Source organism: Saccopteryx leptura, chromosome 7, assembly GCF_036850995.1.
Source record: "Saccopteryx leptura isolate mSacLep1 chromosome 7, mSacLep1_pri_phased_curated, whole genome shotgun sequence".
Taxonomy (NCBI): Eukaryota; Metazoa; Chordata; class Mammalia; order Chiroptera; family Emballonuridae; genus Saccopteryx; species Saccopteryx leptura.
Genome location: NC_089509.1, coordinates 114598197 through 114612428, shown reverse-complemented (window position 1 = coordinate 114612428; position 14232 = coordinate 114598197). Strand labels below are relative to the sequence as shown.

The following is a 14232-nucleotide window of genomic DNA, read 5'->3' as shown; positions in this document are numbered from 1 at the left end:
GTGTTTTAGGGAAGTGGCATTGGGAGGTGGGAAAGATAGAAGAGGAGACTAGGGGCTTTTATAACAAAGCTCTGCTAAACAATGTGGACACCCACAGGGACAAGAAGCGTTTCAAGCAGAAAAGCAACATGATGTGGTTCTTGCACATGCAGAACAGGGGAGAGAACTGGGGAGCCAGGAGGAGGGTGGACAGGAGGAAGGCCACGACCGTGCTGAGGAGGAAGAATCCAATGGGATTCCAGGACCCCTTCTCTAAGAACCTCTGACCAGGTGGCAGGTGAAGCCTTTCTAATGGCTGGAGGTGGAGAAGAGACAGCCTTGGGGGGAAGCAGGGTCCCAGCTCTCTCGTCCTGGGGATGGTCATGCTAATGGCTGGAGGTGGAGAAGAGACAGCCTTGGGGGGAAGCAGGGTCCCAGCTCTCTCCTCCTGGGGATGGTCATGCTAATGGCTGGAGGTGGAGAAGAGACAGCCTCAGGGGAAAGCAGGGTCCCAGCTCTCTTGTCCTGGTGATGGTCATGCTAATGGCTGGGGATGGAGAAGAGACAGCCTTGGGGGGAAGCAGGGTCCCAGCTCTCTTGTCCTGGTGATGGTCATGCTAATGGCTGGGGATGGAGAAGAGACAGCCTCAGGGGAAAGCAGGGTCCCAGCTCTCTCGTCCTGGGGGGATGGTCATGCTAATGGCTGGGGATGGAGAAGAGACAGCCTTGGGGGGAAGCAGGGTCCCAGCTCTCTCGTCCTGGGGGGATGGTCATGCTAATGGCTGAGGATGGAGAAGAGACAGCCTTGGGGGGAAGCAGGGTCCCAGCTCTCTTGTCCTGGTGATGGTCATGCTAATGGCTGAGGATGGAGAAGAGACAGCCTTGGGGGGAAGCAGGGTCCCAGCTCTCTTGTCCTGGTGATGGTCATGCTAATGGCTGGGGATGGAGAAGAGACAGCCTTGGGGGGAAGCAGGGTCCCAGCTCTCTCCTCCTGGGGATGGTCATGCTAATGGCTGGAGGTGGAGAAGAGACAGCCTTGGGGGGAAGCAGGGTCCCAGCTCTCTTGTCCTGGGGATGGTCATGCTAATGGCTGGAGGTGGAGAAGAGACAGCCTTGGGGGGAAGCAGGGTCCCAGCTCTCTCCTCCTGGGGATGGTCATGCCTCCTTCCCAGTACACCCCCAAATTTGGATCATGGCAGCTTCTGCTCCCAAACCTAGAAGCCTGAGAATTTTTGAAGAAAAGCCACTAGATTTGCTAGTAATTGCAGTTTGGCACACCTAGCTGGTGTACCTGGTAATGCGTGCATGGAGGGTTTCGGGTCAGCTCCCTCCCTGGCCCTCTCACTAGTGCCCCCATGTCTGCCCTGGGAGGCGGTCCCTGCTCACACAGGGAGAACAGATAGTACCAGGTGTGAAGACTCAGCGACAGCCCTTTCTCTATCCTGCCTCTCACCTCAGAGGAGGAGGTGTCCGCCTTCTCAATCAATCTTGGGCTTACTTTCCACTTACACTCAGAATTCATTCCCGCCTTCTTCATAGAGACCTTGCAAAAATAGTCAGCTCCTCTCTGTCCTATGTTTTCAACTTTTCCTTCTCTATCCACTCTTCTCTCTCAATACAGAAAAACGTTGACATCACTTCCATCTTAGAAACAAGAACAAAGCCTCTTCTCATCCCGCCCTCCCTGCTTCTAGCTTCACAGCCAGCTTCTTACAGAAAACAACCTCCAGCCTGCCCAGGTGGTGGTGCAGTGGATAGAGCGTCGGACTGGGATGCGGAGGACCCAGGTTCAAGACCTTGAGCTCGCCAGCTTGAGCGTGGGCTCATCTGGTTTGAGAAAAGCTCACCAGCTTGGACCCAAGGTCGCTGGCTCGAGCAAGGGGTCACTCGGTCTGCTGAAGGCCCAAGGTCAAGGCACATATGAGAAAGCAATCAATGAACAACTAAGGTGTCGCCACGAAAAACTGATGATTGATACTTCTCATCTCTCTCCGTTTCTGTCTGTCTGTCCCTATCTATCCCTCTCTCTGACTCTGAAAAAATAAAAAGAAAAGATAAGAAAAAGAAAACAACCTCCAGTCCCTGTTTCCACTCCCTCCTCTGCCACCTGCAGTTGGAATGCCTCCCTCAAAGCCACAGACACAAGTTCCAGCACGGTCATCCCAGCTGCCAAAACTAAAGACTCTTACAGTCCTCCTCTGCCTTCCTTTCTCCCACACTTCACGACTCTTCACCACTCAGCCTGCTCTGCCTGTCTCCTTACCCTCTCCTCCGCTTCGCCTCCAGGCTCCCTGGTCTCATCCTCCGAGTTATTCTGCTAGACATCTCTCCCAGGGTCCACCCTGGGCCTTGCCCTTGGTCTGTGACTTCTCCTGGGACATCTCTCCCAGGGTCTGCCCTGGGCCTTGCCCTCAGTCTGTGACTTCTCCTGGGACATCTCTCCCAGGGTCCACCCTGGGCCTTCCCTTCAGTCTGTGACTTCTCCTGGGACATCTCTCCCAGGGTCCACCCTGGGCCTTGCCCTTGGTCTGTGACTTCTCCTGGGACATCTCTCCCAGGGTCTGCCCTGGGCCTTGCCCTCAGTCTATGACTTCTCCTGGGACATCTCTCCCAGGGTCTGCCCTGGGCCTTGCCCTCAGTCTGTGACTTCTCCTGGGACATCTCTCCCAGGGTCCGCCCTGGGCCTTCCCTTCAGTCTGTGACTTCTCCTGGGACATCTCTCCTAGGGTCTGCCCTGGGCCTTTCCCTCAGTCTGTGACTTCTCCTGGGACATCTCTCCCAGGGTCCACCCTGGGCCTTGCCCTCGGTCTGTGACTTCTCCTGGGACATCTCTCCCAGGGTCCGCCCTGGGCCTTGCCCTCAGTCTGTGACTTCTCCTGGGACATCTCTCCTAGGGTCTGCCTTGGGCCTTTCCCTCAGTCTGTGACTTCTCCTGGGACATCTCTCCCAGGGTCCACCCTGGGCCTTGCCCTCGGTCTGTGACTTCTCCTGGGACATCTCTCCCAGGGTCCACCCTGGGCCTTGCCCTTGGTCTGTGACTTCTCCTGGGACATCTCTCCCAGGGTCTGCCCTGGGCCTTGCCCTCAGTCTATGACTTCTCCTGGGACATCTCTCCCAGGGTCTGCCCTGGGCCTTGCCCTCAGTCTGTGACTTCTCCTGGGACATCTCTCCTAGGGTCTGCCCTGGGCCTTTCCCACAGTCTGTGACTTCTCCTGGGACATCTCTCCCAGGGTCTGCCCTGGGCCTTTCCCTCAGTCTGTGACTTCTCCTGGGACATCTCTCCCAGGCCCATGCACTGATGACTCCCAATCCTCCACTCCGGCTCCAACTCCTCCTACTTGTCCCCTTGGTATTTCTACCCGGACATCTGTAAGGACTGTACACTCAACATGCACTTACCTGAACTCACCATCTTTGCTCCTCAGAACCGGCGCCTCTCAATATTCCCTATTGAATAGCATTGTGTTCCACCCAGTAACCAAGCTAGAAACTTAAATGACATTTTTTATTCTTTTCTTACATCCAATATCAAAAGTTTATTAACTCATTCATTCATTCAACAAACATTTCCGTGTGCAACAACTATGTAACACACAGTGCTCTCACTGAGGGTTCAACAGCGACATCCTACAGAGCACCCTAAATACAATCAAGAAGGGGGAAGGAAGGGTAAAGGAGACTGTGGTGACAGGCTGTCAGAAAGGGCCTCCTTCCTTTTTTCTTGTGACAGAGACAGAGAGAGGGACAGACAGACAGGAAGGGAGAGAGATGAGAAGCATCAGTTCTTCACTGTTGTGGCACCTTAGTTTAATTGATTGCTTTCTCATAAGTGCCTTGACCGGGGGGGGGGGGGGAGGCTACAGCAAAGTGAGTGACCCCTTGTCCCCTTGCTCAAGCCAGTTACCTTGGGCTCAAGCCAGCGACCATGGCGTCATGTCTATGATCCCATGCCCAAGCCAGTGACCCTGCACTCAAGCAGGTGAGCCCGTGCTCTAGCCGGTGACCTCAGGGTTTTGAAGCTGGGTCCTTTGCATCCCAGTCTGTCCGACCCTCTATCCACTGTGCCACCGCCTGGTCAGGCAGGAAGGGCCACCTTGAGATGCCATTTGAGCAGAACCTAAGAATAGTGAAGAATCTGGGAGGAGGGGGATCCAGACAGAGGGAACACTTCAAGTCTAGAACATTTCATCACCCCCATCCTTCATTCCTCATCCCCTCTCCATAGCCCGATCCTTCACTGTTAAGACCTGGCTCGGACGACCTGACATGCTCAGCGGCAGAGCATCATTAGAGAAAAATACACTACAGAAACAAGATGGCAGAGAAGGCGTGAACATCAGTTTCCTGCAGGATAGATTGGAAGCCTGAACAGCTAAAAGCTGAACAAAGGTCCTCATTTGTCCAACTAACAATTTCCCCTCTGAGATTAGAGCAAAGCAATAATGCACGTTTCATTTAACAGAATGGGTGGCTATTATTCCAGACTCAGTTCTGCCCAGTAAGGAGAAACTAGCTGGGAGGGCCCCCATAACCTGGCCACCAGGGAGAAGTCCGGATACAGACAGCCATGTATCTTGAACCCCATAAAAGCAGAAGAACTCCATGACATGGGAAATCGGCTCAGACTCCAAAAGCTATAGGACATGGAAGAATACAGAGGACGCTCAGCTGAGAAGCTGAGACTCAGAGATATGTGACAGCCATTCTTTAGTATCTGAAGGGTTGTCACAGGAGAAACAAGACTTGTGTAGGCCATTAGGGGCACAAATGGGACTAATGGGTGGAAAATTACAGGAGGACAGCAGTGTTTCAGGTCATTACAGGGAAGGGTTTCCTAACAGTCAGGCACTCACAGGCCAAATGGGGAGCCGGTAAGGTGGTGTGTTACACGCAATCTGGATATGTAATAAGCGACGCTGCAGAAGTAATCGGAAAAACAGAAGGTGACGTGACAACTGTGGCATTCCCACACTTGACTGGTGAGGTCACTGTGAGGTGTCTTGCAAATGATCTGTTGCAGCAATAAAACTGAAGTGTGTGATTTACTGCCTTTAGATCTGGGGTTATCATTGTAATACCATGCTCATTCCCTTGGATAATTATTTTCCTGAGCAGGAGAGAAAGACTCCATCCACATTCAAGGCGGCAGGCTCTGGAACGCTCAAGGGAATGTTCGGCTCCCGTGTGTGGACAGGCTCCATGAGGCGGAGCAGTCCCAGGCGGATGCTGAGATCCCGCGAGGGTAGGAGCACCCCCCAGCCTTCCGACCTAGTCAGGACCTCCTGGAGATCGGGTGTCAGTGTTCCTGCAGACTTTATCTGCAGATGCCTACTCTCAGTCTTGTACCTGCAGGAGATACGGGTAACAAGCCCCGGGGTTACATCTGAACTCATCGAAAGGGAAGGTGAGGACTGAATGAGCTACATGTTTTATTTTCACGGAACAGTTATTCAGATGACTTCAATGGGAACAAAGAAAAGTTTGACCTTCTATTTAAATATAAATGGTTATATATAGGATTGTATCCCTGAAACCTATATAATTCTATTAGCCAACATCACCCCAATATATTCAATAAAATAAATAAATAAAATGCTTATAGATGATGTCAATATGGCCAGAAAACATTATTTGCTCTTTGAAACATTTAAACATTTTTTCCTCTAAGCAAGACTTGATATGCACTGGTAACTAACAGAAGCTGCCTTTAGCCAACCTCACCAGCATCCAAGCTGGAAATGACTTTTACTTTTCAGCTCCCTGGATAAATGGCCTTGGCGGAAACTGCTGTCACAAAGGCCAACTGTAGAAGTACCACCATAAAAACGCTTGACTGACCAACGCAGGCCTTTTCAGATTCCTCCCTGACTCCTTTTCCACGTCCTTTCTCTGCGGCTCTGCCAAATGACCAGATGGTAATTACCCCTCTGGAATGTGGGAATAACGAAGCACATGGAAGGTATCTGGTCACCTGGTGCAGCGCGCCACTCGGCAGCCCTGTGATTTCTGGCACCTCATAATATTTTTTTATTACAAAATTTTTTTCATTATAAAACTATTATTACCACATTATAAAAATTTGGAAACTAGAAAAAAGAGAAAAATCACTTATGATCCCATCATCCCAATAAAAGCACCGTGTGCACTCGGTGCCCCGCGGGGCTCTCTGCAGGCTCTCGGAAGCGGCTCCACAGCCCACCTGGACGGGGCTTCTTGGTGCCTGCCCCTCAGACAAAGATCTGCAGCCGCTTATATAAACACGTGTCATAAGACGGATGGCTCCGTGCGGCCATACTTCCTCCAATCCAGCTGACCGCCTGCCTTCTGGTTTCTGACTTACGGGCTCCACCCCCTCATCATCTCCATCTTGAACCCCTCTCCCTGAATCCCAGCACCCATTGCCACTGATTGCTGTGCTGTTACCCCCCACAGCTGTCCTCCACCCCCATCAAAGCTGCCCCATCTCCAGTCCAGTTCCTGTTACCCACCTACATCCCCAACAATGATGATGCTTCTCTGACCCGTTTCTCTGCCTCGACTTCCCTCCTCGTCCTTCATCCCGTGCCACCTCACTGTGTTCCTCCTCTTCACCGCCCTCCCTGAACGGCAGACTGAAAACAACTGGCTTTGGACTGTCGGATCAAGCAAAATCTCTGGTTGGAAACTTACAAAAATGTATAATTTGTCCCCAATCTACCTTTCTTGCCCTATCTGTTACACTGCCCCACATGAAATCTCTGCAGTGGTCTGGTTCACACGAGACTAGTGGCGAGTGAGTGGAGAGGACACAGGCCAGCTCCCTGGTGTCCCCTCCCTGCAAGGCAAGCATCATCGGGGCCGGCTGAAATGGCGTTACGGGTATCAGACCTGTCCTCCAGCCACGAACAACTGTGGAAGTGGACCGAGTAAATGAAGTGGCTGTTTTCGAGGATAAGACGACAAACGAGCAGGGCTGCGGACCTGGAGGGAAGGGCAGTGCAGGAAGGGCAGGCCCCTGTCACCTGGCGCCCTGCCCTGGGGCACCCTGCACACGGACCGGGGAAGCGGGGCTCGCACTGAGAATGACACTGCCCAAGCCTTTGCACGCAGCACAGATGGCTCAGGACACAAGAAACCAGCCCAGTATTTGTTTTTTTAAGTAGGCTGTTCAAATTCTGAATTTTAAAAATACATAATTCCTCAAAAATTTCCATGGGAACTTTTCTCTTTTTATGCTTTATCTTCCTTTCAATTTGCTTTGGTAGAGAGCACTGAGCTGTTCTGCCGACAGTTTCCAGGAGGACTCCCACTAACAGAAGACGAAAGCACTGTTGGGCAATGATGTTCTATCTCCCCGGCTTCCCTGCACTAAGCTCCGCTGTCTATCCCGGCAGAGAAGGGAGGAGGCGTGGAGCCGATGCAGGTTGGTGGCAGTGGAATGTGTGGACACTTCTGCCATGCTCCGAAAGACTAAGCCACTGGGCCATCAACACCGTGCTGCAGATTGGAACCACAGGGTGGTTATCCAGCACAGGCCACATTAGTACCAAAGCCACATCCGAGAATGACTGAAGCGAAAGCCGTCACCCAGATACCACGCTGCAGAGGGGCAAGCAGTACCTGAGACTTGACGCAGCACATCCCGGGAGACATGGAAATGACGAGGGACAGGGTTTGCTCTTCTCACACCCCCCACACTTTCCCTTTCCCCTACTGCAGTTTTCAAGGACTGCTGACCTCAAATCTCACATCTTCCTGGTTAGGTCGACCCCAAAAGGATGTTGAAAGAGCCCCTAACAGCTGCCTTTTGCAATCTGCTTGATAGAGGAAGACCTGCCGGGCGCAGGCTTCCATCTTGAACCCGAGGGGCATTCCTAAGGGAGGTGCTCCTAACACCAGCTGTGGAGCACACCCCTGATTCACCCCCGCTGCTGTTAAATTTAGGAGAAGAGCCTAGGCTTCCCCCGAGCAGAGCCCTTCTTTGACATGTCACACCCGAACTGGAACTCCTCGGAGGACCCAGGCCTGGAGTCAGTTCTTCTGCCCTCCCCACTGCCTCTCCCGAGGTCCGAGAGGGATCCCGCTGAGAGGACAGTTCTGTTCTCGCCCCAACCGAGTTCACCACAGGCACAAACCCTCAGGGCACAGGCTCCTGTAGCCGTAGGGCCCTCCGGCAGTTCGGGAACAAGGCAAACCCCGGCTTGCACATGACATTGCTGGGGAACCCCAGGCGGCCAGGCTGATCACAGCGGTACGCACACTATCTGCTACCCAGAACGGCATAGAAACTTCTGTCCTACCATCAGGAAGCGGCTTGCAGGACAGGGCGTCATCGAGGTCTCGAGCAGTCGATGGGTCAATGGTGAAGATACAGTCTTTTCTAGGAAAGATTGAAGGTTAATTAGTGATACCGCAAATAGTAGAAACTTGAAACCACTCCAGTTTAGCCTGAAAGAACTGTTATTTTGAAAATGTGCAAATGATAGGCAAAGTGAAGAGTCGCTGCCAAAATGTCTCTCTGAGGAGGGGACCTTCAGTGACACGTGAGACTGGGGAGCAGGCCTGGGAGGAGATGACAAGGCCCCACATTGTCTCTGAGGTCCTCCTTGTCCTCTCTGTGAACTGGCCCTCGTTTGCCTGTGACTCTCAACAGGAACAGGTGTGAGGAGGCGGCAGTGAGGTGGCCTCTTGCTCGAGGCTGCCCGAGGACTGTCTGACCAGGGGGTGGGTCCCTTTGGTAAATCACTCTGCACTGGTCCGTTCTCACTGCTTCCCTCTTCCTCGGTGGCCGCTGGGAGCCTGCCCTTTCAAGGACCTATGTAGGGACAATTTACGGCTCATTCTCCTATCTGCCAAGAAAGGGGTGTGCTAAAAAACAAATCGCCCAACTCGTTAGGACATGGGGGAGGGGGCCCAAGAATAAATTTTGCAAAAAACTTGAAGCCACACAGTTAGTTGTAACACAGCTCTACTTGGAAATGTTCCTCACCACAGCTGGTTTCCACGGAGTAATTGAATACCTCGCCCAAGCCCATACCCTCAGGTATACCCTCTGTCCACTTATCTTCACACACTGTCCCTGTGCCCATTTCACTCTTCCTCTGGCCACTCTCTTCTTGCCTTAGACTTTCTCAAATACCACGGCCCACGACCCAGCCATTCCTAGCATGTAAATACCTAAAGACCGGGGCAGAGCCTGACCTCAGTTCTCCATACCGCTGCCCTCGCCTCCCTGGGCACTTGTCTGGAGACTGGGGTGCTCGGCGGGTCACCTAAGAATGTGTTCTACTGCTAGGAACACAGGCTGCAACTCACAAGTATTTGTTGAATGAATGAATGAATGAATGAATGCAAACAGGAAGAGACAGGGAGGTGAAATTAATCCTGACACAAGAGAAATGGGCTTTAAATTGGTGAGAATCTTGACCCTGATTCACAAGGTAAAGAAGGAACTGTGTGCTTCTCACTTCTTTTTGAATCAACCATAAAAGCTAGCAAAATGCTCTATGTGTACCGAGTACTCAATAAATAGTTATTGAACCGAGACTGAAACGCCAGACTTGGTGTTGGGAGTATTTCAGTCCTCCTCCCTTCAGCATAATGACATCACAAGAAGCTGAAAGGACATCCCTCTTAGTCAAAATAAAAAAGAACACTCCCCGCTTGGTGGGGGCCACAGTTTACTGGTGTACTTGGAGAGTTGATTAGGAAGCTATGATGTTTCAAAATTAAATGTCTCTTGGTGATTTGAGACTTTTATTTCTATGAATGAATGATAATTCCTACTAAAACATTTCCAGCCTCAAACTGCTCCAGCCACATGTAACAGAGTAAAACTACAAGGCTTCAATTATGGTTTGTCAATGTCTTCTTTGAGAGGACCCACAAATTGTTTCTGAGAAAAATCTTAAACTAACCTGTAAGCACTCAAACCAATCCTTTTCTACTTTTTTTAAAATCTGCTCTTAAACCAGAAACATAAAAATTTAAATTAAAACAACTCCAAGAAGCAGTCCTCAGGAAAGGTTGCTGGAAAACATACCATCCAAACATTATTCTTGATCAGGGCTTGGCAAACTACAACTCACAGGCCAAATGGGGCCCGCCACCTGTTCTGAATGGCCTGCGAGCTAAGAATGGTTTTTGCATTTTAAATGGTTGAAAAAAAATCAAAAGAAGAATATTGTTTCATGACATGTGAAAACTATATGAAATTCCAATTTCAGTATCCATAAATGAAGCTTTATTGACACATAGCCCCCCTTTTTGACCCAGTGGCAGAGCGGAGTGGTTGTGACAGGAATGTATACTAAAGCTGTATCTCCCAGGTCCTCGGCAGAAAGTTTGCTGACCCCTGCTTTAGATCAGTGCTTCCCAATGTGCCACTACATATTCTAATTTTTTAGAAGGGTCCTGTGATTGAGCCAGTTTAGGAAATGCCACGCTAGCTTCTCCACTGTAGAACTTTCCTTTAAACTGAATTTACGGGGGTGACACTGGTTAATGCATTCTATAGGCTTCAGGGGTCCGCTCCCCTCAGACATCGTCTGCACAGCGTCCTGTGTGCTCACCGCCCCGCCAGGGTTCGCGGGACCTCTCAGAGCCCGCGGTGTGCTGGGACGGCCCGGCTCCTGGCCCAGCCACGGCAGCGTGCCCCTCAGGACAGTGCCCTTGGCGAAGGGACGGACTGCACAGAGACACCCAGCACAGGCCTCCAGTGGCGTCCTGTCCCACGTGGGGCCTTGTTACCACGCCTGCCCTAAGAGACACTCCGAGAAGTCGACCGGATGGCTGCGCTCTCACTGCAGGGAAGCTGCTGAGGGCCTGGTCTGTTTCATCACTCGGGGCCCGTTAATGAGGGAAGTTTCTACAGTGCACGGACTCACTCTTCTTCTCCTGAGCTGATGGTTTGTTCGCACCTTACAAACATGAGAATTTTAAATGTTTATTTTATTGATTTTAGAGAGAGGAAGAGAGAGAACAGGAGAGAGACAGGAACATCTGTTCTTGTAAGTGCCCTGAGTGGGGATTGAACCGGCAACCTCTGCGCTTCCGGACGATCCTCTAACTAACCAAGCTATCCGGCCAGGGCGACATGTGAATTTCATCCTTTTAGATTTCCTTCTCTGCCTTGGCTGCCCGGAAACTCAGAAAGACATTTTGACTTGCCACTAGAAGATCTTATTTGTAATCTGAACTTTGTGAACTAACCTTTATCCTGACTGTGCCTAATTTTTCTATGCATAGATTCCTTTTGTCCCCTTATCCTAACTTTTAAACATTCACTGCATTACATGTGTATCTGCAAGCTGCCTTAAATCATTTTTTATTAAAAAGCAGGGTATAAATAAATACATATGTATGTTGAAGGTATGTGGAGAGAAAAAGAGACATTCAGTATGGACCACAAAGAAAACCAACTTCTAGACAGAGCAAAGCTTGCAGAGCTCCCAGCAAGTATTTGTACTGTAGCAGCGGACTCCAACTTGTTCTCTCGCGATGGAAAATTGGGAGAAGCAAGGGAACAGTGAGTGACCCCGACAAACCCCAGCACTCAGTGCTGAGAGCCAGTGACTTAATCCGTTGTCATCGCCACAATTACGAAGCGGCCACGATGTGGTGCCGGAGGGCCCCTCCGGTTGCCGCCCGGCCCAGTGGCAGGAGCTGCGGCCTCAGCACTGGGAGCCCGCCCGCAGGGCGGGGCGCCTGCAGCTGTTACACTCTGTTAACATGCCTCGGGTTTTACTGGCTCCTCTTCTGGAAGGCTCTGGTCTCACAACCTGCAGGGAGCAGCCCAGTCTGCCAGCTTTTAGAACCTGTGAGACCAAATATTTAAAGAGTTCCGCAACAATGGTTAGAAAGAAGCTAACCCTGACCCACAGAAAATGAAGTGCCAGGTGGGGGAGGGAGCGTGGGACTCCACTTCATGAGGCTGCAGAATTCCAATTCAGAGCAATGTTATGTAACCAAAATTTTTGTAGGCACGTGACTGAAAGGCTCAGTAGAACTTTTTAAAGTGACAGAAAATGTCTAAGATTGTTTTATGCAAAGTCTTTGGTCTGGGAAAAGAATACATGGAGAGTAAGTAACTAAACACTTCCTACATTCCAGCCAAGAATCCCAGGAAGTCACAAAAGCATAGAAAGAGTCTCTGGTCCTCTGTCACTCACATACTCCTCCTCCGGCCGCAGGTCCCCTTCCTCCTCAGGGTACCAACATCCCCACCTCCCTGTTGCCCAAACAGCTGTCTAGTCTCCACAGCAACTAAGTCCCACTTACCACCTTGTCACTGTTCACCTTGCCAGGTTTTGGACAAGGACCGTACCACATCCCAGAAACTGCTCTCCCCAAGGTCATGGCGCTGCCAGGTTCATCATCCTAAAGTACGCCTCTGGTCAAAAACCTTCCTCAACTCCTTACTGAGTAAAATAGAAATTCAGCTTAGAGTCCAGAGCCTTTCTGATGGAGCCCAACCTGTATTTTCCCAGTCAGATTGCATACTCCCGGCATGTTACCTATGTGCCAAACTTTTCTCCACGCCCTTGGGTCCCTGAGGCATTGTTCGTGCTCTCCCTAACACTGGGGCACTTCCCCACCAGTCTCTAAGGTCCAAGTTCTCCATGGCCTTTAAAGGCCTGGTTGCAATGCCACTCTTCGGGAACCTCCCTGGCTCCAGGGTGGAAGCGGCCTCTCCCGCCCGGCCCCGCCCATACCCATGACCGGCCCTCTTTCCCACAGCGCTCTGGCGCTTACTCCTCCTGCACGTGTCTCATCACAGCGACAGGCTAGACACGCTTAGCCACCGGGCTTCGCAGCCTGGCGGAGACAGTGGCCGGGCCCTGCCGCTCTGCCAGCACACGGAAGGCACATGCAATGAATCGTTGAGGGATAAGTGACAGAAAGAGTGATGAAAGGGCTCTCCTTCGCATTTTTCCATTCCACCCCGCCACTGTGTCTTGGGAAATACACTTAGGATTAGAACTCATGACCTCTTGGCATCCAAACCTGTGGTCACACCACAGTGTTACTGTTTCCAAGGGTGTCCTTGACTGTCTCTACCCCATCTTCCTTTCTCATAAAAGGCGGCGTTACACACCGCGGCCCTGCGGTCACCTGTGGACTAAAGGAACCCACAGACGCCCTCCTGTGTCCCTGACTCTGGGTGTGCTCCTTATGAGCAAGCGATTCTGGTGAGAGGATCTGGGTCAGCGGCAGTGGATGGGTAAAAGGGAATGGAAAATTTAAAAAATAACCTTACAAAAATAAAGAATTTTTTTTACTCAAACACTTTCGTAGATGCGATGGTACTGAAGTTTATAAAAGAACCAGAAACGTTTATGTAAACCATGTAAACCGTAGCAGGAAAACCAGCGGAAAGGCCGCAGCACTCCATCCACCGTAATGTGTCCCTGCAGAGCGCCGCAGCGACAGCCCAGCCAGACGGGCGCTGGGACAGTCCGCCCAGGTCAGATGTCAACTTTCCCGGCACTTGCATTTCACCCTGACTTTCCCAGGATGGGGCGGACCTCTCCTCCTGCGGGCAGAGGGAGCTGGGCCCGTCACTCAAGCCTAGGTCCCGCCCTCGGCACCGCAGGGCTGGACCTCGTTTCCTCTGCGGCAGTTGTGGAGATAGATCATAACATGTTCACCTGCTTCTACCGCCACAACGGGCCACAACGGACGGACGGACGCCAGCGAGGCTGCCACAATCACAGACTCAGAACGAAAGAGACTTAGGCCTATTGAAAGCAGAAAGAGACCCTGGCCCATCGGTCCCCTCTTTCCTCTAGGTGATGAACTAACACGCACGAGGCCACGGAGGCAACAGGGAGAAGTGAGGCAATGCCCCGGGCGGGCTCTTTGCACCTGACCACGGGCCTTCGTCCAGGGTCCACAGAAGACCTATGGTCCAGCGTTTGCAAAATTCTAGACCAGGTGGTCATCTTCTAAAGGACAGTAATAAGATGAAACGGAATCAGAACAGACTGAGATGACCTCCCCTGTTACGTTCATTTTCATTTACTTGTCCACCAACGGAACCTCTCTACAGACTTCCAAACGCGCCTCTCTGGGGCAGAGGCCACGGACAAGGCTGGCCTGGCACTGCAAGAGCCAAAGACCCGCACAGTCAGCCCAGGAAAGCCACGGTTTAAATTCAGAGACTATGCTAAAACTAACTTTCTTCCCCTCAATTTTCATTTTGAAAAATGTCAAACTCTCAGGCAAGCTGAAAGAATAGCAAAATGAACATCCATATACTTCTCACCAAAACTC

General features: G+C 51.3%; 1 protein-coding gene across 1 annotated transcript in view; it reads right to left on the bottom strand.

Moving 5' to 3' along the window:
* Window positions 1-14232, bottom strand: part of DIS3L2 (DIS3 like 3'-5' exoribonuclease 2) — a 320107-nt gene that overhangs the window by 128396 nt on the left and 177479 nt on the right. The window contains exon 10 of the mRNA XM_066345627.1: window positions 8259-8338. Coding sequence (XP_066201724.1) covers window positions 8259-8338 — 80 coding nt within the window. The remainder of the gene's footprint in view (window positions 1-8258; window positions 8339-14232) is intronic.